Genomic DNA, 23,448 nt, shown 5'->3' on the forward strand with positions numbered 1-23,448 from the left:
TGGTCCCGTGGGCCCTTCACCGTACATGGGGTCCACCATCGGTGGATGGAATTGTTCATCTTGCTGTGATGCCATGGTGGCCCACTGTTGGAAGATTGCATGGATCCGATAATCTTGATGATCCTGACCGTCCAGTTAATGGGCCATTTGCTTGAGAATTTAAATCCTGATTGTTTTAGCTTTTCACTGTGCTTTTCGAGACCATGGTGGGGTCCACAACGTGGTCTGATAAGGGATATTTTGGAAAATATGCCATCTTAGTAAGTCATATTGGATGGACGGATCTGATCATGAGGTTAGGCCACAATGTACGGTGTGGGATCCAGTGGTCTACTGTTTCCGGTAGTCCGGCCTTCTTGCAAAGAAGAAAAGGGACGGTTCACAAGGTTACCTTGTTTTGTAAGTAGTTTTCTTAACCCTAACCCAGAGTTGGAAACCCTAACTAGGGTTAGTTTTTTAACCCTAGGAATGGGTCATGTTTACCACTTGCCTAAAATATAGTAACTTAAATTTTTACTGGAGAGAAAAGTATCTAGTGGATCGTTCATCTAGACCGTTCTAGTAGTAGTTGCAAAGAGAACGGTGTTGATGGACTCATATTTGAGATCCGAACCGTTAATCTTGTAGACCATACCATGGATGGGCGATATCCCAAGAATCAGCACTAATTGGACTGTCCCAACCCCTTCTTCACTTGTAGAGAATGTGCACCATTGATTGACTTTTTTCCCCCCTTATCTGATCTTACGATGTTTTGATCGTCCGATCAATGTAACTTTTTTTGCAACCTTTTATCCCACAGATAATCTGCTTGATGAACGGCTCAGATCTTATAAAGGTGGTGACATGTTATGAGCGTTTTTCAAGTGTCCACTCATTTTTTTTTTCTTCCTGGCACTGAGGAAGGAGAGAAAGTCCAATGGAAAAATAAAATAAAATGCTGCATGTGAAAGATTTCATATAACATGTGTGGAGAATTAATAAGCATGTGGGGCCCATACATGAGCAAACGTGAGAAAAGTGGTATGACAACACCTTTGGTTGGTTAAACTAACTAGTGGAGGAGGTTGCATGGAGTGAGGAGGAGAAACACATGGACCACCCAAAAGAATCCCAACCCCATTGAGAGGTGCTTTGGGCGTGAACTTCTTATTGTCACTTCGGGGCCCACCTCTTTGGGTCATTCTCTAATTCTCCATCTCATCATCACATCACCTTCCACTTCATTGTATGTACCATGGTTTTTACATGGGTGGTGTTTAAACATTATTATTATTATTATTATTATTATTATTGTGTAAAGAGATAAGAGTTGTTTTCAAGTAGCCCTAGCGGAGAAATAGGAGTTTATGGTTATAAGATTCAGGCGACTCGTACTTGCTCATTCCTCCTTGGTTCATTGTTCCATAACCCAAGCTCGGAGAAGGAAGAAAGAAGAGGGCCCTATGGAGAATGTGGTCAGAAATTCATAATAGAGTCCGACTACAACAATCAAATTTATTATCTAGGCGGAGCACTCAGTTATCCACCACTAGTTTCTAGTACAAGTTTATCAAAGGTGGTTTCAGTTTTGTTTTAGTATGGTCCGAATTGTTGGAGCTCATTCGATCGTGTCAAGATAGTACTCACCGGGTTCGAGTTAACTTAATTCAATTAGTCTAGACCATTGGAGTTTGAGTCAAATTTAGATGAGCTACATCTAACTCATCTAAGTCTTAAAACCATTAGAGTTACTTGATACTCTCATATTGTGATGGTTGATACTTGGGACATGTTTGGATACAATGATTTCATTTGAAAAAAGAATTTGAGTACTCCATTAATAGGGTAGGTGACTATTTGGATATTTGAATTTAGAAGAGTAATCATTATATCCATACTTATTACTCTTTCGCACAATAAATTAAGTGGTTGTTATTTAATAACTATAAAGATTGTCCTTGCTTTCCATGCTGGATCCTTAGATATGGAATCCTTTTTTCTTTTTCTTTTTTTCCATAGTGTCTCGTGTAAAAAATCATTAGGTAAATATTGTTATTATTTTTCCATGTGTTTCTCTCATATTCTTTGCATCTCAGCATAGATTTAAACTCGTGTGGTATTGAGTGAGTTTTATCTTATATGAAATTGAGTGGATTTGAAGATAGAGCTTTGATGAGAGGGTTAAAAAAAAGCTCTTTTAAAGAATTTGGATTACCAAACATCTAAAATAATAATAAATACGCACAAACCCTATGATTCCATGGTGTCATCCCTAAGTTGTAACACCTACATTAAATGGGTTAGTTTTCACATTTAGGTTGATCCAGTGTTTCTAAATGTTTAATTAGTGTTGTTATTCAATCTGGACGTGTGGCGACACATGTTATGAATGCCCTGAATTTGGTCAAACGTATGTGATTAAAAATAATGTCAGAAGTGTCAAAATTGTATTTGACTTGAATTGATTGAATGCTTATGATGCCAGGTGCCAAACTAGATGGATTAGGATTAGACCCGTAAAGGTTGATCTGATGGTTTAGCCACCAATTGTTACAAGGATTAGACGATTTAAGAAGGGGAGGATTAGTCTTTCAGAATGAATTCTTTTCTGTCTTGACGTAAGGATTTTTCTTTCAACGGTGATAGCGTAGCAAGTTTCTCAGTGAATTAATAATGAATGGACAAATTTTAAAATGATATTGACCACTGATTTTATTGATTTGAAAAAATAAACAATACAATCAACGAAAAAAGAAATAAATAAAGCAGTAAATATCTACGACTAATACTGGCAAAACAGCTGTGAAAAATACCAAATGGTTGTGACATGCATAGTGTGAAGTTAGCGGGATGTGGCTAATTATTTACCAAGGACTCGATGATAAAAGATCTGATGATGGTAGTTATGAATATTTAACCTATTCCTATAGTGTATTGTAATGATCATGTTGTACAGTTGTGGAATTAAACTAAATTAACGATTCCAGACTTATTGCAGCATGGTTGGACCGAAGTAGAATATCTAGACTAAAAAGCTAAACTACCGATAAACAACATTGCACAGTAAAGAGATTGGTTGTGCGTGGTGAGAGCCCGAAACTCTTTTTCGAGTGCTTCTTTTATAAGCTTATAAAGGCGGTGGTTGCGTCGTAGTTTCCTTTTGAATCTTTAATTGCGCAACAATTGTGTCCTAGTAAAATATGAAATTCTCAGTGTATGGTGTCGCCTTGTATGATTTGCTTATAATCTCGAATGGGCTTTCCGTTAATCACTCTCATTCCTTTGTTGCTTTAAAAAAAATATTGATTATCCCAAGAAAATTTCTCTTTTCATAGATATGTTTCTGATATGAGATGGCTGTGTTGTGTCTGAATTGAATTGCGAGGAATCCACTATCAATAGGTCTTTGAAAATTTCTTATGTACACTAAATATTACACATATTGCATGTTTATCGATCACATGCCCTTTGAATGATATCCATCTTTTCTATCACATACGTGCGTACAAGTATGAGCAAGTTTGCTTTTGGTGGGCTATGAATTGCCAATCTGTAAGTGTTTATGATAATAGAGCCATCGTATCTTGTCTGATATTGTTTTCAATAAGTTTTGTTTTTGACTTTGTATTTGTTATTTGAATTCTGTTTCATTGTATTTAGGAGGATCTTTCTGTTTCCTTAAATATAGCAGTTAGTTTAGACAAGCTGTTATATTTGAAATCCTTAAATATTGATCATGGAAAAGCCATCAGGGTGTGGCCTTTATTTCCTTCTCAATCATCTACGTTTCTCAATCTCTTTATGATATCAGAGCAGTTTATTTTTTTTTCTATTCCTCTCTAAGCCACCCCCGTCATGACTACAAATTCATCCCAACCTACAATTCACAACACCAACGAACAAAATCAAACCTTGATCACCATCAATATCTCAGCTCAAGCCCCACTAAAACTCACCAATAACAACTACATTTCCTGGAAGCTTCAATTTCAAACCCTCTTCATCGGATATGATCTCCTAGGATACATAGATGGTTCAAAACCATGTCCAGCAGCCACTGTTACGTCCAACGCCACCACTACACCAAATCTTGCTCACATCTTATGGGTTCGACAAGATCAATTAATCCTAAATGCTCTTGTTGGATCTCTTTCTCCCACTATCATTCCTTTCATTGCTAGCGCCCAAACATCTAAAGCAGCTTGGACGATTTTGGCAGACACGTATGCTAAGCCGTCACGAGGACGCATTAAGTAGGTAAAAACTCATCTGAAAAATCTAACCAAAGGCTCTCAAACTGTTACAGATTTTCTGCAAACAGTGAAAGCTCGTGCTGATGAGCTTGCAATTCTTGGAGCGCCAATGGAGGAAGATGATCTCACGGAGAAAATCCTAGATGGGCTTGGGGATGAGTATAAAGAACTTGTTCGTGCCGTCCAAGCTCGAGACACTCCGATCACCTTTGTCGAGCTTCATGAAAAACTTTTGAATTATGAAGCAGCTTTACCCGGAACCAAGTCTACACCTGCATACTTTCCGGCTTCGGCAAATCCTGCACATCGATCCAACAATGGCTGGCGTCCTTCCAACCTATCCAACAACAGAAACATCAACACGGGCTGGCGCCCGTCGCCAAACTACACCAATAACACCCCTGCATACAACACTGGACCAAACTCCAGTAGAAACACTCGGCCTCCTCGTCCCTATCTTGGTCACTGCCAAATCTGTGGAATTCAGGGACATACAGCCAAGAAGTGCCCATCCTATCGCCTTGTTCCTAATTCACCATCCACCATAGCAAGTGCTCCAACGACAAATTCTCCAACACCATGGCAGCCTCGAGCCCATTTTGCTGCAAATACTTCTTCCAACAATCCAACATGGTTACTGGACACGGGTGCTTCTCATCATGTCACAGCAGACTTGTCCAATCTCTCCCTTCATGCACCTTACACAGGCTCAGATGATATCATGATCGGCGATGGCACTGGCCTCCCCATCACTCACACGGGTTCAATCTCTCTTCACACTCCCAACACCTCTTTTCATTTAAACAATGTTCTCTGTGTTCCTACAATGAAGAAAAATTTAATCTCCATCTCATAAATTTGTCTCTCCAATAATGTGTCCATTGAATTCTCATCTTCTTCTTTTATTATGAAGGAACTTCGCACGAGGGCAACTCTCTTGAAGGGCAAAACGAAAGATGGGGTGTATGAATGGCCATCCTCTACTCCAATTCACTCTCCTCTGTTGGCTTTTTCCAGTGTCAAGACAACCTCTTCTCAGTGGCATCATAGACTAGGTCACCCAGCCTCTCCTATTTTAAAGCACATTCTCTCTCATTGTCAAATCAACTCCTCCACATCATTGACTTCTGATTTTCTATGTAACGCATGTCAGTGCAATAAAAGTCACAAACTTTCTTTTTCTAATTCTTCTATTGTGTCTTCTCGGCCTCTTCAAATCATCTTCTCAGATGTATGGACTTCCCCTGTTTTATCAGATCATGGTTTTAAATATTATGTCATCTTTGTAGATCACTTCACTAAATACATTTGGTTTTATCCACTAACGCATAAATCTGAGGTTAAAGATGTTTTTATCCGATTTAAAGCTATAGTGGAAAACCACTTCACACTCAAAATTTGCACACTTTATTCAGACAATGGTGGTGAATATTTAGCTTTAGCTAACTTTCTTGCTATCAATGGCATCTCTCATCTCACTACCCCACCACACACTCCTGAACATAATGGATATTCTGAGAGAAGACATAGGCATATTGTTGAAACAGGCTTATCTCTTCTTACCCATGCTTCCATACCTTTAACCTTTTGGCCTCAAGCGTTTGCTACTGCAACTTATTTAATTAATAGAATGCCCACCCCAACACTTGATCTTTCATCTCATTTTGTAAAATTTTTTGGCACTTCTCCAAACTATTCAAAACTTCGAATTTTTGGATGTTTATGCTACCCATGGCTTCGCCCCTATTCCTCACACAAACTTGATGCTCGCTCCAAACCATGTGTCTTTTTAGGTTACTCTCTAACACAAAGTGCTTATCTTTGTTTCCATCCACCCACCTCTAGAACATATGTCTCTAGGAATGTTAAGTTTGTTGAGTCAGTGTTTCCATTTTCAAAAGCATCCACTCCTTCATCTCCTACCCAACCAGATCTGGTGTCTACCTGGATTCCTCAACCTCTTCATGTGCCCTTGCCAACAGCTGCTTCTTCACCAGCAACTTCGCCATCAGATGTCACCCCATTTGCCGTGCAACCTATTAGGCAGCCCTTGTGTGTGGGACCAACACATTCTAGTGGATCCTTACCCTCAGTCACAACCAGCCAATCTTTGCCACCTAATTCCACCATCATTGCATCCTCATCCGACCCACCTCCTCTCCATATCACCACTTCCATTCCCTCTACCCATCAACCAACTCCCACCCACACAATGATCACAAGAGCCAAAAATAACATTCGCAAACCTATTCAAAAGCTCAATCTTTCCACTCAACTTTCTCCACCACCGGACACAGAACCCACCACTGCCACCCAAGCCCTCAAGGATCAAAAATGGCGTCGGGCCATGTCTCAAGAATATGATGCTCTTGTTCGAAATGGAACGTGGGAGCTTGTGCCTCCTGCTTCCAGTCACAATATAGTTGGTTGTAAGTGGATTTTTCGAATTAAACGACACTGTGATGGTTCCATTGACAGGTATAAGGCCCGCCTAGTAGCTCAAGGGTTTCATCAACGTCCTGGTGTTGACTATCATGATACTTTTAGCCCTGTGGTCAAGCCAACTACAGTACGCCTTGTGCTCAGTCTTGCTGTTAGTCGTAAATGGTCTCTCCGCCAGCTTGATATCAACAATGCTTTTTTACAAGGCTATCTTTCTGAAGCTGTCTATATGTCACAACCACAAGGCTTTGTTGATCCTGATAATCCCTCTTATGTCTGCAAACTAAGAAAAGCAATTTATGGTCTGAAGCAAGCCCCACGTGCCTGGTATACTGAGCTTCGCAAATTTCTACTAACCTCGGGTTTTCAGAACTCCCTTGCTGATACCTCTCTGTTCATTCTCAAACATGGTGGTCACCTTATCTATCTCTTGGTTTATGTCGATGATATTATTATAACGGGTGACAATGATGGTTTTGTTCAACAATTTGTGACTCTCTTATCTCAACAGTTTTCATTAAAAGACCTTGGGCAGCTCTCTTATTTTTTAGGTGTGGAAGTTATCTCACATCCTCATGGTCTGTTGCTCTCTCAAAGGCGCTACATACTGGATCTTCTTGCTCGTACCAAAATGATGGAAGCAAAACCTGTTCTCACCCCTCTTCCTACTTCACCACCAATCACTTTGCACTCTGGTTCTCCACTGAGTGATCCATCTGAATATCGTGCCATAGTTGGAAGTTTGCAATATCTGCTATTTACTCGGCCAGACATTGCTTTTGCAGTCAATAAATTGTCACAGTTCATGCATAAACCAACCTCAGATCATTGGCTTCTTGTTAAGCGACTTCTTCGTTATCTTTGTGGCTCAGTTAATGAAGGTATCCTTCTCTACCGTGACTCTCCACATGCCTTCCCTGCTGCTCAATTACATGCCTTCTCTGACGCCGATTGGGCTGGGAACAAAGATGATTTCACTTCCACCAGTGCCAATATTGTTTATCTTGGTCGAAATCCGATTTCCTGGAGTTCCAAGAAGCAGCGTTCTGTCTCTCGGTCCAGCACTGAAGCAGAGTATCGGTCTGTTGCAAACACTGCTGCCGAACTCAACTGGGTCTGCTCTCTCTTGGATGAACTTGGTGTGTCTCTTTCTCATTCCCCAGTGATTTACTGTGACAACGTTGGGGCCACTTCTCTATGTTCCAACCCAGTTTTCCACTCGAAAATGAAGCATGTAGCTATTGACTTCCATTTTATTCGTGATCAAGTTCAATCGGGTCGTCTACGTGTTGCTCATGTTTCCAGTAAAGACCAACTTGCTGATGCTCTGACAAAGCCCCTTTCTCGGACACAATTTCTTACTCTCAAGACCAAGATTGGACTCTCTTCTCGAGTTCCATCTTGAGGGGGCATAATAGAGCCATCGTATCTTATCTGATATTGTTTTCAATAAGTTTTGTTTTTGACTTTGTATTTATTATTTGAATTCTGTTTCATTGTATTTAGGAGGATCTTTCTGTTTCCTTAAATATAGCAGTTAGTTTAGACAAGCTGTTATATTTGAAATCCTTAAATATTGATCATGAAAAAGCCATCAGGGTGTGGCCTTTATTTCCTTCTCAATCATCTACGTTTCTCAATCTCTTTATATGACTCTTTTCTGGTGCGAGTATAATTCTCCCGTTATCATTCTTACGTGAGTGCCAACACATGATGACTTCTCATTAGACAACGTGGTGTAAAAAATTAGTGAACATTTATTTATTAGATTTATATCAATGACTATTTCATTTGTGAGTCTATTAACTATCTACTAATCAACTAATTGAAAAAATCAAATAGCTAAATATATATAACTTAGATCCATCTTAATAAAAAAATGTGATTTGTAGCATTCAATTCGAGCTCACCCTATTCCACTAGCATAAAAAAAAACACGTTTTCAGGGTTGGTGTACCAATCAATTCACTTCCCAGAGTATTAAAGTTTCTCTTATTTTGAAAAGCAAGAGAGTTGAACAGAAATCCGACCACACAACACCTATTCAAATTACCTAAATACACTTTATTTCGAGTGAAACTGGTTCTGCCCCCTTCATCTTAAACATCTATTGATACCATCAGATATGTTAAGACCGTCCATTTGAACCTGCCACACGCGTGTGATATCTGGATCGTCCATTGTATAGATGTGGACACTTTTTTCTGAGACAATAGTACCTGAATACTGACCAATTTTCAGACACCTCTTTAACATGCACATGCAGAATTCCGCATGCCTAATTAGGTAATTCTACTTGAACGTCGCGTGGTACAGGACGGACTCTTCATGATAGGGCCCACCTAATGAATGGTCTAGATCTTGTCCACAGGTAACACTGTCAGGCAGACAGGTCATGTACTCACGTGCACTCTGGCAGTGGGCCTTGTAACTGAACATAAAACCGGCATTTGATATTTCTCTGTTTTGCAACCTTTCCGTTTCCGTGGGAAGCCGATTAGGTGTTACCTGAGTAACACATTACTGGGTGTTGCCCTGACAGTAGGGCTCACCTTGATGTATGTGTTGTATATCCAATCCGTCCATTAGTTTTTTCAGATCATTTTAGGGCAGATACAAATGAATCAGATCTAAATATCAAGTGGATGACACTACAGGAAACAGTGTTAATTGAACGCCTACCATTAAAAACATCTTATGGCCCACAGTAATGATTATTTTCCATCCAACCTGTTGATAAGGTCACACAGATATGGTTGAAGGGAAAACACAAATATCATCTTGATCCGAAACGTTTACAGTCCCCATTAAGTTTTTAATGGTGGGAATTCAATCCCTACTATATGGTCCACTTGAAAGTTAGATCTGCTTCATTTTTGGGACCATTATCTAAAATGAGTGGGAAAAGCTGATGAACGGGACGGATTACAACATATACATCCAAGGTTAGCCTCACGGTCAGGTCAACACCTACTAACGTGTCACCCGGGTAACACCACTCCCATTTGCGTGGGCCTCTTCTCTACGGCTGCTCAAATCTCTTCACGTCAGGTCACGGGATATCCACCAGGCAATCGGCATCCCAGCAAATGTTTTGTTTCCCATCCACATAATACAAGTGGGGCCCGTGATTCAGTCATCCAAACCGTTGTTACAGTAGACCCGCCCATGGATACGTAAGGTACCAAAAATTATTCAGATGGGAAAAATCCTAACCTTTCATCTCAGAAGGCCCATCGTATCAACGGTTTTGATCACTGAAACCCCTCATTCTCATATCAAGAGGTGCAAGTAGGGCTGTCAACAGGCCGCGCCTAGGGTAAGTGTTTCGGAACGGTCCGTCAGCCTTCTGATTTTGTAGGTCCGAACCCGCCCATTTTGGGACGGAAGGGCTACTGGCTCAAATGCATGAGTTGGGCCTTAGGACGGACCTAGCCCAATCATCAACGGGCTTGAAATCAGGCACATATCTGACCTACAGGCCTCTACCTAGAGCTGTACATCGAGCCAAGTCAAGTCAAGGTGGGTCAAGATTAGCTTGGCTTGTCCGTGCTCTCCTCGAGTTCGAGCTCAAGGTTGGCCTCGAGCATACCATTGGATCTTGGCTTGTTTGCCAAACCTTTCGAGTCAAGCTCGAGGGCAGCTAATGGATCGAGTTGAGGCGAGCTTACCTTGAGTTGAGTCGGGTCTGCTCTCAACCTAACTCAACCCGCACCTAACTCAACTTAACAACTCAACCCAATTGACAACCCAAAATCAAATATTCAATTATATATATATATATATATATATATAGAGAGAGAGAGAGAGAGAGAGAGAGAGAGAGAGAGAGAGAGAGAACTCTATTACAGGCTTGAGCCCAACCACTTACGACAGAACCCAAAATCTGATGGGCCAACCCCGCCCATCTACAACGTCTTCATACTGTCAGATGCGACTGACAGTGGTCAGGACCTTCCAACCAACGGACCACTTGCACAACCGAACCCAATGTGCCATGGTCAATTTCACACGTGTGAAAGATCTAGGCTGTTCATCAAGTGGGCACGGCTAGAAAATCACGCAGATCCAGCCATTGAGTTGGCAGTGGGTCATACAAGAATGACAAATATGGACCTTGGTCACTTTTTTAGTGCCCCTCTTTCCCATACAAACATGGCCCACCCCCATCACCGGATGTGACTGGTTTTAGTACCAGTGCTAGCTTTTTCATTCAAGTATGATCCACAGGTTTTAATGCCCCGTCACATATGCCCATTTTCATTAACACATACCCCACCTGATGACCAGATATGACTGCACCTGCACAGCCCATTAGAAGGACCCAGACCCTGCTACCACATTTGCCTATTTCAAAAACCCAAAATCTCAAAATTTCTCTGTCGAGTCTGAGAGTCGACTCAATGACTCAACTGGACTGCATGAATGCAAATTACGTAGGTTGAATAAATATTATTATTCATCTAACATGCAAACTTGTAAAATCACCATAATGAAAAATAGACTTGAATGAGTATGCTGATTTCGTAGTATAATCCATAGCATTAATCAAATAGCTAGTAATCTTAGCTGTAATTTGAGTCTACGCTCTCTTTTATATCATATTAAAAAGTTCTTTCGTATGGAAGTCAAACGTGCAATCCATCATTAGAGGATGAACCCTACCCTTTGAATATCGCAGGATCATATTTATATAATGAGCGAGTGGCTGAATAGGCGGCCGATTTCATTCGATCTCGATTATATACTACATATCTGCCTATCTCGATGTTTAGGGTTATAGTTGTTCAGTTTGAATGAAGCTACAAATTCAATTCAAGCATGCCTACACTTATCACATGACCGAAATGCCGAAAACAATGAGCAACACAACCCATATGAACGAGAGTGACTCGGTTCGAGTCAAACCGGGTCCCATTGAGTCGACCAATTTGACTCGACAAGTTCAGAACCGAATCTCCCTCAGTAGTGAGTTTCTCTGACTTGGCTGGAAATCTCGTCATATCAAGTCGACTGGGCTGAGTTTTGAGTCGAGTCACCAAGTTTAGAACTATGATACCTACAACAATTAAATGGGGCCCACTTTTATGGTGGACCCATCAGAACAACAATCTCAAGTACCAAACAATGGCCCCACATGCACACAACCCGTCATCTTCATAAAAGGTAAGCTACTACTATTCTTTTTCCTCCAATTGGATTTGAAATTCTACACCTGATATCTCTAAAAGCCTGAGTATCATCCATCACACACTATCAGAGCATCGAAGTTTTTTTCTTTGTGAAATGATGCTGAACTGATGCCATCAAGGAGGGCCCCACAACAGATATACCAAAAGGACATCCTTCAAACGCCAACTTGGGAGCGAGTATTTCCGCCTCCAAAACAGATATACCAAAAGCACTGTTTAAGATTTGTGGGCCCAACCGTGATGTATGTGACATATCCTGCCGTCCATCCGTTTTATCGGAACATTTTAATGCATGAGTCCAAAAGCAAGGTAGATCCAAGCTCTAGTGGCGCACACCAAAGAAAACAGTGGTCTTAAAATATCCACCATTGATGGAGTGTTTCCTTCCTAGGGCCCACATTGATATTTATTTGTCATCTAACCTGTTCATTTCGTCATACATACAAGGATAAGTGGAAAACACAAATATCAGCTTGATCCAAAATTTCTGTGGCCCCCAACAGAAAGCGTTCAATTCCCACTATTTGGTGTGTTGTGGTCCACTTGAGCTTTGGATCTGCCTCAGTTTTGAACTCAAGCTCTAAAATCATATGGAGAAATGGATGGACAGTGTGGATAATCCACATACATCAAGTGGGCTCTAATTTTTTTTCACCCCTTCCCCATTTTAAAGTGAAAAGCCAGGCCGTCTATGTACCCATTTACAATTACAATGATTTACAGATGTGAATTTAAAAACAAACAAGACTCAAACAGCTGAAACTTTCATAAGATCCACCCCATTCATCAGCTACACTGCCACATGTTCACGATTGCAACCCAAAAGTCATGGTGATCCAACACTCAGGTAACCCAAAAAATAGTGTAGGGCCTACAATGCTGTTTATATGCCATCCCCTCAATGAATGATGTGCCTCGTCAGGGTGAAATAATTAGCCAAAAGCCAAAGTCCCGCATAACTCAGGTTGGTCGTACCACGGTTTTGATGAGCTTGGCCCTGTTTGGGTGCATGGATTTGGAACCCCCTGAATTTGGAATCCTTCTGTTATGTTCATCACCATAGATTCAGAATTTTCTGTAATCCAATAGTAGCTATGCATGTATATTAACTAGAGGTGTACACAGGTCGAGCCGGGCACAGCTCGACTCAGCTCGGCCATTTGCTGACCCCAGCTCAAACTTGGGTTGGTCCTTGAGCTTGACTGGCCAGCCCAGCTCGGTTCGGTCAACAGCTCATGCCAATTTGAGCCAAGATCAAGTCGAGTTCGCCTGTGCAGCATTTTCACAAACACATGGACTGCACCTTCAAAATCTCATTATATGTAAAATAGCATAAGTGGTTTTACAGGTATTTCAAACACCTTCTAAGCAACAAAAAAAAAAGAAGTATTTGTTTCATATATATACCTTCCTTGCCACCGGCCACTCTTTGTTGAGTCATTTCATCAAACACTTGGTGAGCAACATCAATATCAAAGTAACCGAGTCACTGAACTAGTTCGATCCGAGTTCGATTTGAGTTGGGTTCAATCCGAGTCGAGAGTCGAGCTCGGGCAACCTCAAACTCGGTTTAAAAATTTTTCGAGTTGAATCGAGCTTTTTCGAGTCGAGTCGAGCGAGCTAATCGAGCTAACTCGGTTCGTGTACAGCCCTAATATTAACATGGGTTTGAATTTAATTATTAAATTAACTTTAATATTTCTAAGTAGTGTACTTATATAATGTTTGACACAATAGTTCTAAAAGCCCGTTGAAATATATACTTCGCTTGAAAATGATGAAATTCCAAGTCTCGGATGCGGCACAAGCACAAGATCACACCTGCATGACTAACCAATGATTTTTAACCATTAATTTACATGGATAATGTTTGGATGGCATAGGTTATCCTATTCAAGTAATTACAGTGATGTAGATAATATGATTGAAAGGATTTTAGATGCAATCCAAGCTTCTACCTTGGATTTCAAATCCCATCATATGACTTTATGCATGACTTGAAAGTGTGATTCATGCATGACGCATTATGTATGACACGTTGCATTTACTTCCTAGCAATACCAAGGAGGTAGTGCCGCAATCAGGATATGACTAGCATATATGAGTATGGACACCGAAAACTATTGAGGTTACAGGGCGTCACAGGCATCCCTGGGTGAAACTCCCTAAACCATGTGGTACCAGTAGGATGCTCTAATGTTCAAACCGAGTGGATTCATGAGCGCATCAGGGTTGGATACTGGTAGGCCGCGTCTCTCACTGTGTCGAGGTCGATTGGAAGGGGTTTGACCTTACCCGCCTCGGTAAAGAGGGTTACATGTTAGGTTGAGTTTGACCAGCTCATGAAATGGGTGGGCTTTCGTATACTACTGAAGAGGCGGATAGTGAAGTCTTTTGCACTCGCTTGGTCTCGCGCGCGATGGGCAGTAACTAATGTCGGAAGTGTATTAGACCCCAATGATGATATAATTGTGAACTGTTATGAGATGTTAATTAGACACCAGGATTGGCGTGTGACATATGATAACCATACATTCATGTAGCACTCGAGATTGTAGATGTGTAAATATAATTCAGTGTTATACAATCATAAGCCCGATCCCCAATAGGTATGGGACTATTCGGGATTAGGATTCTATCATTCTGGAATTACATTACATGTTTGTTATAGGACTAACATGTGTTGTAATCCTGTGTGCGAGACCCCTAACCGGCATACGATACTGCTCACTACGACTCGTTCCTTCATCATGCATTTTTATATTGCATTACTATAAATGACATTTGGCTTGATGGCCTTTTACTTTGTATAACCTTGGTTTGACCGTTAACATTCATGGACTTGGCAGCATAGCTCTCCATCATTTCCGCATACTCTGATATCATTATACTTGTCATACCTATCGTGCACGCATACACGCACTCTCTAAACTTCATTGTAAGCTTACGCACGTTGTTTACATGCAGGTTAAGCTAGACAACAGTAGTAGTGAGGAAAGAGCACATGCTTGACCTTTTGAAGTTTTTATATATGTACCGTATTTCCCTTTCTAATATTGTATTTAAATTCTTTTATAATGGATGTATATGATGATGTTTGGCTTATGGTACATTCATGGTTATGCTTCCCAAAAAAAAAAAAATCACACTAAAAATCCTCCTTGTGAGATTCTGATTTCGGAACTTGGCATAAGCTAAGAACCGAAATTAGGGTGTCATGGAAGCTGTTAGCACCGAATTCGATTTACGGCAAATGAGCGTTGGAAATCAGATTTGGAGCGTGACAGAAGTTAATATCAGAGCATAACAGGTAAGCTACTACTATTCTTTTTCCTCCAATTGGATTTGAAATTCTACACCTGATTAAAGAAACCAAAACCATCAACATGAGAATTCGTTTTGCCCATGTTGTGATTCATGATCCAAGCATGCATAGCCCCATTTGGGTTCCACACATTAAGATGGTCCACTGATATTCCCGTCCATCTTCGGGATGCTCTAATATATGAGCAACTGTAAGAAACACAGATGAATTTAGAACATTGAAAAGAAAACTTTCAATAGCTCACATTCAACTTGAAATCATATCTCATTCATATAGTGTGGAGAAAAAGCACCGTTTAAATCATCGGATCATTTCAGCATGCGGGCCCAACTACGGCGACTCATGATGGTGATTCTGAAACACCAACACGGGCAAAATGAACTCAAACACCAACACAGACATGAATGAGAGTTTAGTCCATAAATAGAAACAATGTACAAGGTTGAATCACAAACATCAAGCACAACAAAAGCATGCATAAAAAATAATAGCAGGGGAAAAAATACAACATTAGGATGAGTAACTTACATGCCCAGCGATAGGATCGGAATACATCTTTAAGAAGCACATTACAAAGAAACATTCATCTGGGATGAGTAACTTACATGCCCGGCGATAGGATTGGAATACATCTTTAAGAAGCACATTACACAGAACCATTCATCTGGCCTTGCTCTCTCTTCTTTTGGGAAGGTATCATAAAGTCAAGAGAAACAATCAAACATCATCTCCAAATGGTGCACACTACAAATCATAAGTTGATATGCAAACCCAATCGATTTCCCACATCAAATCGTTCAAATTCCTTCTAAAACCGCCATCTTAGTAACTAATGGAGCTGTTTGGATGCTCAATTGAAATGAATTGCAAATTATCCATTTCATTATATAGGAAACGGCCAAAGCTGGTGTGGCACACCTTTAGTTCATAATGATGATGAAACAAACCCTCGATTGTAATAAGGCCCGCTTTGAATTGGGTATTACTACTGCAATCTGATTCAGTTGAGCAGCCAAACTTGGCGTAGTTGTGATATCGCGACGTCTTGCAAGCAAAACTCAGGTCTGAGATTTTCCATAAAGGTGGGCATAGACAATCTTTGTCCGATGCACGAGAATCAAGCTCAAGAAGACTGCAACAATGCAGAGTCCCGACATTATTAAAGAGGTAAGGAAATAGCATACAGCCCCCTCGCACTGTGGTGGATCATCAGCATCTAGCAGTCTATCGAGCAGCATCCTCCCGAGCATCGACGAGGAATATCGCCCATGCTTGTGCATGTGAGCTTGTTTTTCTGCTTCATGATCGTATATGCTGCTGGCAATCAGGCCGGAGAAAACTAGCGATCCCGCAGGGTTGGCTATCGTGAGGAAATTGTACAGGGCTCCAAAGTTTCTCAAGCCAAACAGCTCGGAGGCAGCAGCAGGGACAACCGCCCAGTGGACCCCGTATCCGAGTCCAATCAGCAAGGTACCGACGTGCATTGTCCCTGGCCATGCCATAGCGAAGAAGAAGTGCCCGACAACCATCACAACCTGAGCTACAGCCATAAGCACCGGCCTTGGATATGCGTAATCCCTGTTAAGATTATCTCACTAGATCAGAAGATGCCTAATATCGAAATCCTCTTAAGACTTCCAAACTGTGATTTACAGCGTGTTTGGTTGCACCTATTTCATGATTAATCAGTCTCATTTGGTGCAAATCTTCATCATATTACATGAAATATGGTGCAACCAAACACACCCTTACCAATGTGGAAATTTAGAGCGTTTGATCAAGCAATTTGCTCAGAGCCACTGAACTGTACACATGGTTCCCGCCTCTATGTGATCCATATCATTCATGTGGTGGGGGCCATGATGGATGGGAGAAACTGCAAAAGTTTCCCTATCAAACGCCGCTGCTGTCCAACCAGGTGTCCATTAAATGGGGACTACTGGTCCTAAATGCTCATTTTCGACTGACGGCTAGGATAATCTGATACCAAAGATATTGGAAAACGACCCATCAATCGATTGCTTAGGTTACCAGAGGCAGGGCCCACGTCCATGATTGTGGAATCCAACAAGAAAACATTCAAGCAATCTTGCAGATCCAGCTAAACTATCGTTGGGAAGTGCAATTAAATTTAAGTTATAGACTTCTAAATATATCCATTATGGTAAAGGGGGTGTTTGCTTGCACTGAATATCATGATATTTCATGATCAATCACTGTAATTCGGCGCAACCAAACACACCCAGATCAATGATCATACCTCGCAATGATCTCGGAGAAATAGCCACCGCCAATACGCCCGAGGAAATTCCAAATGCTGATCATGGAGACGAAAATGTGGGTGTTATCGTACCCCATCGACTGGCTCATCTGGCCCAGATTATCAATGACCATCAAACCAGATCCGGATGCCAATAGAAAGGAGAAGAACATGAGCCAGAAATCCGCCTTTATCAGTGCCTGTGTCAACGTGAAGTCCTCTCCTCGACGTGGACCCTTCCTCCTCTTGACCCTCACCGCCCCTTCAGCAGCCGCTTGAAATAGCTTCGCCTGCAGCTGCGCGATTCGCTTCTGCCTCTCCGACGCAGGCAGAAAGTCTACTTCCTTTGGCTTCTCGTCTTCCACCTCGCTTAGAACAACCTCATTTACATCTGTGCTTTGAACTGATTTTCCCAGTTCTGGCTTCTGAGGATCTGAAAGAAGACTCTCTTCGGAAGGAGACGGGTCCAAATAGAAGCTCGAAAGGAGGGGAATTATGACCGGAATCAGTAAAAGCAGGAACAACAGGACCGTGAAAATCACAATCACCGTATAGCTTAAATCAACTAGATCTTCAAGAAGCATGACGCCCATCAAATAAGCTGCTAGAAGCAGGCATATGCTGTAGACAAACGTGAAGCTCGATCCATCGGACGACCGCACTTGTTTGTGTCCTCCAACGGGTCTGATGATAAACATCAGAGCAATGACTACCATCGTTGGCCCGACGGCGACCATGAATATGAGGGCCGAGTGATCGGGGGCATTTATGATTGCGTATATCTGAGTCAAGATCGCCCCACTCAGACCAGCAAACCCCTTCAGTATCCCCACTATCGGGCCCCGGCTCTTGGGGAAGTTCTGGACACACGAGACCAGTGCAGCAGTATTGAAGTAGGTCTCTCCATTCGTTCCGACGAATATAAGAATGCACATCTGCAGATCAACACTCGATCAACAAAAAGAACACTTATTGTGTTCAAAGCCTATATGGACACACATCGCCTATATGAAGAAAAAGGAAAAGAAAGGAAATGAAATTGATTTCCTTTGACAAGATGGTTTCTCATGTTTGATTTGCAAACAGAACTATGGATACCAGGAAGTAATCACTAGCCTTTTCCACCATTGCAATTCTCCAGCATCATATTCAAGGCAATTGTTTTCCGATGAATTGGAGACTTCCGCTTATGAAACAAACATAACTCTAAAATGGAATCAATCATTTCAATTTCCGTTGCTTTTTGGTTTCTTCTCCTTTGCTTCCTTGCTAATCAGAAAGGCCCTTTGGTGGGTCCCTGCTCAAGGCTAAATGGTAGACTCTGCGAGTTTCAACACTGAGGTCATTGGTTCGAGAGCCCATTGTGGTGTATGTGGGTGTGTTATAGAAAATAAAAATAAATAAAAGTAAATAAAAACTTATCTTTTGTTGCCCAGGTAAAAGAGGGAGATTGATGTTTGGTTGGCAGCTGATTTTAAAACTCATTCCAAGCTACCACAAAATTGCAGGGGGAAAAGCTAAGATCATGATGATGATGAAGATGATATCTTTTGTTCTTGTATTTTGATGTACTTGTATACTAGTCATAAAGTTTTAGTGCATCTATAGTTATGCATGTAAGGGTTCCCTGTTTTGACGGGCTGCTTTAGATCACAAACGTTTGTGAAAACCAACTTGAATAAGGCCATTGGTCAAGGATATGGGTGGTGAGGCCTACTTGCTTGTGATCATGTAAACATGACTGGGCTGGTGCGCAGATACCACATGTCATGTTGTGTGAATCAATTAAGTACGGGATGCTTGTAAAATGTGTGGAGACCTGATGGCAAAGGAATCCTTTACGGGTTAGGGATCCAGAGAACTCTTTATGGGAAGTCTTGGTTCTCTCCTTTTTTCCACCATTGCAATTCTCCAGCACCAGATTCAAGGTGATTGTTTTTTGATGAATTGTAGATTTCTGCTTATGAAACAAACATAGCTCTAAAAATGGAATCAATCATTACAATTTTTCCTTGCTTAATAAAAAGGCCCCTAGTTTTTTTTTTTTTAACAATATTTATCTTTTGTTCTCCTAGCCCAGGTAAAAGAGGCGGTTGATGTTTGGTTGGCAGCTGATTGTAAAACTCGTACCAAGCTACCACAAAATTGCAAGGAGAAAGGATAAGATGATGATGGTGATGGTATCTTTTGTTCTTGTATTTTGATGTACTTGTACGGTAGTTATAAAATTTCAGTGCATCTTTAGTTATGCATGTCAGAGTTACTTGTTTTGATGAGTCACTTTTAGATAACAACCGTTTGTGAAAACAGGATTGAATAAGGCTGTCGGATTAAGGATATGGGTGTACTGGTGCGGCCTACTTGCCTATGATTGTGTAAACATATCAGAGCCGGTGTGCCAATCACACATGTCATGTTGTGTGAATCAATTAATTGTGGCATGCTCGTAAAATATGTGGAGACTTGATGGGTTAGGGTTTCCAGAGACCTCTGTATGGGAAGTCTTGGTTCTCTTCTTACCCTCAGATAGCAAATTCTAGCCCATCTACATATTTCACGAGGAGAGTAGGGAAGAGAAGATCAAAATCAAGCAGATCAAAGGTCTACCCCAAGTTCTTCATTGATCAACGAACATGATCAATAGGCTATATCTTGGAGACAAATAACAATGCATCCATTTTTTATTTTTTATTTCAAAGGCGACAATGCATCCATTTTCTACACACACACAGACGGAGAGACAGAGGAAGAGGTCCAATGCCTATAAGAGGAATGGAATTTCCATGCCCCTATGTCATGCATCATATCCATTGTACTGATAAGAGCCATGCATCCCACAAGGCTCTGTACGTGTGCGATATTCGGCCTATGGTTCATTCACTATGGACGTCCCGAATGAATGGTATCAATCCAATTGTATGCTGCATACATCAATGTAATCAATGCACATTACCTCCCATGGCCCCAGAGGCACTGGGTCAGTTCCTTGCATGCACACATACGTGTATGTATATAAGCATGCATATATGTATGGATGCGATGTCAGGTTTCCAGGTTCCAGCATTTGCAAAATTGCTTATTTTCAAGAAATCACATATTCTTCCTATCACTATGAAATATTCAATTCAAGTAACAAATAATTTTCTCCTTCCATGCATCAAAACATAAAAACATATTGGAAAAACAAATCAAACTCACAACCACCCACAAATCTATTTTTGAATTTCGGCACATGGTCGGTCCATATTGACAATCTGGACTCTGCATTCAATTCACCCCATTCTGAATAGGTCAATATGCAAAAACCACCTCCAATTTGAAGATCCTAAGAATTGAACATTGGCCCTCTTGCTAGAAGTCCATTTTCCAGGTCCATAGATGGAATGGTTGGGATTGTTTATTGAAGGGATCCAAAAGGGCCTGTTTGGATGTAGCAAAAAGTTTTATCCTGTATAGTTTATAAGGCACAACTAGCCATTGAGAGCTCTATCCCTAGTTTGGCAACACCATTATTTGCAAAGTTGCAAATTAAATGAGGATAGCGCATCTCAACAAGCGAAAAGGGCATATCCTTATGAAAAGGTGGGATTGCATATCTTGATGGAAATTCCAATCCATGACAGTACACCCTGGTGCATGTGTTTTCTACACACGCATCGTGTGTCACATGACCACATGTGCCACCATCAACCTTTCAACCACTGCCATGTGTCATTCAACCTTCAAGCACCCCACATGTGCCGCATGTACCAATGTGTCAATGTGCACATGCGCCCTACATGTGCCATTGTCCATCTTCAAGCGCCCCACATGTTCTACACATCATCATCCATTTTCAAGCACCCCACCAATAACATGCAGGACATGCTATCAAGGATAGAATATCCCAGATAGCCTATCCAGAACAGATATTTTTCTGTAGACAGACAGCAGTCCAAGTCAGCCAGCCAAATAGGCGGTTCAAATTGATGACTGGACTTCTTTCCTTCTTTTCTTTTTTTTGGTCAAAATAGTGTGGACAGTAATTTCTTCAGGGTAGCCCATGAAAAGTAAGCTGACAAGATGAACGGTCTAGATTGATGATAAGGACTGTGCATATGTCCAGATGGAACCAGGTGCACTGTAACTTCACTATATCAGCGCAACTATTTGCATTTGGACATCTGTCCATTGCATCAATCTGGACCATCCATTCTGTGCAGCCCACCTTACAGGCATCGATCGGATGATCACGGTAATTTGAATAATGTTCTTCATTAGATAATCATTTTCCAAACCATAAATGCATGATCAGGATCATTTAATTGGACCGATTCTTCAGAATCATATGCAATTGAAGAAGTGGCCCACCGAATGGATGGTTCAGATTGTTGATCATTCCTTTTTCCAATCGAAATAACCTGCAGTTTCCCTTTTTTTAGTCCACTGATCGGATGGTTAGGACTTAAATCATCCAATCAAGTTAGATTTTGATCAGTGGGCCATGATAAAATAAGACCCAATTCAACACCCAAATAAAAAAATCCAACAAAAGGGGGAAAAAGATCATCCAAACATGCAACAATCCCATAATCTCCCCAGAAGAGAATCACTCAACAATCTGAAAAACAGAACAAAACCCAATTCATCTAAAGCCACCAAATCATCGAAAATAAGAACAGAAATGAAAATCGCGATAGAGAAACTCACCGCCCACAACGGCAGCGCCGGCGTGCGACCCGTCACAGTCAGCCAAACCAATCCGTAGCCGACGAAATTCTGCACCGCCCCGATGAGCAGAGCTCCCCAGAGTGGCAGGACCTCGCAGAAGGTCCCGGCGAGGAATCCAATGCTGTCGCCGAGGTCCTTGGCGACACCTAAACTCGCAATCTGCCGCTGATTGTAATTGAGATTGCTCTTGATTACCGGCGATATGCTACTGAAGAGGTAGCCCACGCCAGCGCATGATTCCACCCACATTGCTGCGACGAATACCAGCCATCGGCTGTTGATGAATGCACCGAAGCTTTCCTGAAATCGACGCATTTCTCAAAGAACCCAAATAAAAATAAAAATAAAAAATCAATATAAAACAGAAATTCACAGCTCGGGATTCTAAGGTGTGCTTTTATCTTCTCTCTTCTCTCTTTTCCTTTTTTTCTCTTTTGGGTTGGATTGAAATAAGAAATATAAAACTGGGTTTTGCTGATTTCAGAGATAGAGAAGATGATAAGGAGAAGACGGGAGAGTTTCAGCTGGTTTTCTCTTCCTTTTGTATATGAGAAACAAAATGCTCGAACGCGGATTTGTATGGAATTGGAACCACTAGATCATTGTTTTACGCACTGCGTAAAACATCTAAGTCTGTGGGACCCACCATGTTTTATTTATAAAATCCACTCCGTCTATCAGGTTCTTTCATTTATGTTAGTTCTTGATGCAAAAAATAAGAGAGATACAAAGCATAAATGGGCCACATCACATGGAACAAGGGGATAGGATGTCAACCGTAGGTTTGTGTGTGGGGTCCACCATGATGTAAATCTTTCATTAAATCCGTTAATCACGTGTAAGAGTGTTTAATCAAGTATAAAACATGTATGTACGGTGAAAATAATGGTTAACATCTGATTTACGGAGTAGATTTTACATCTACAACACGGTGGATCCCACAGAACTCGAGTGTTTTTCGCGCGGTATAAAACAAGTGGCGGGCGTGGACGTTCCCGGTCTATTCGTATTTGATACTCTGGCTGCGCTGACGCTTGATAAGCAGTCATGATAGCTATTTAATACTCTGGCTGCGTAAGGCGCATGATATGCAGGCACTTTGAACTGGTACACGTGGCATACATTAACTCAAATCAAACCGCTAAATTGTGGAACTCAGAATTTTCCTTGTTCGTTGAAAAGAGACCATTGGATGTTTTCATTATTAACCGTCCAACAAAAGTCACATATACAATAATCAGATAATTAAACATAAGAAAAAAAAACGCTTGCATACGTCGCTAA

General features: G+C 41.2%; 1 protein-coding gene across 1 annotated transcript; it reads right to left on the reverse strand.

Annotated features, from left to right (window-relative positions):
- Nucleotides 1-15,650: 15,650 nt before the first annotated feature.
- LOC131246746 (protein NUCLEAR FUSION DEFECTIVE 4-like) lies at nt 15,651-22,702 on the reverse strand. Its single transcript, XM_058247129.1, has 3 exons — nt 22,144-22,702; nt 17,455-18,389; nt 15,651-16,772 (listed from the first exon to the last, which is right to left on the reverse strand). Exons 1-3 carry the CDS (start codon nt 22,477-22,479, stop codon nt 16,253-16,255), a joined length of 1,791 nt encoding a protein of 596 aa, XP_058103112.1. The 5' UTR covers nt 22,480-22,702; the 3' UTR covers nt 15,651-16,252.
- Nucleotides 22,703-23,448: the final 746 nt, after the last annotated feature.

Source organism: Magnolia sinica, chromosome 5 (genome assembly GCF_029962835.1).
Source record: "Magnolia sinica isolate HGM2019 chromosome 5, MsV1, whole genome shotgun sequence".
Taxonomy (NCBI): Eukaryota; Viridiplantae; Streptophyta; class Magnoliopsida; order Magnoliales; family Magnoliaceae; genus Magnolia; species Magnolia sinica.

What these genes read in the sequence shown, in the direction of transcription:
- LOC131246746 (XM_058247129.1), bottom strand. Translation starts at nt 22,479, where the DNA reads ATGCGTCGATTTCAGGAAAGCTTCGGTGCATTCATCAACAGCCGATGG. An exon ending in CGGCGCTGCCGTTGTGGGCG is followed by an intron (nt 18,390 to 22,143) that starts GTGAGTTTCTCT and finishes GTTGATCTGCAG; the next exon opens with ATGTGCATTCTTATATTCGT. An exon ending in TTCTCCGAGATCATTGCGAG is followed by an intron (nt 16,773 to 17,454) that starts GTATGATCATTG and finishes TAATCTTAACAG; the next exon opens with GGATTACGCATATCCAAGGC.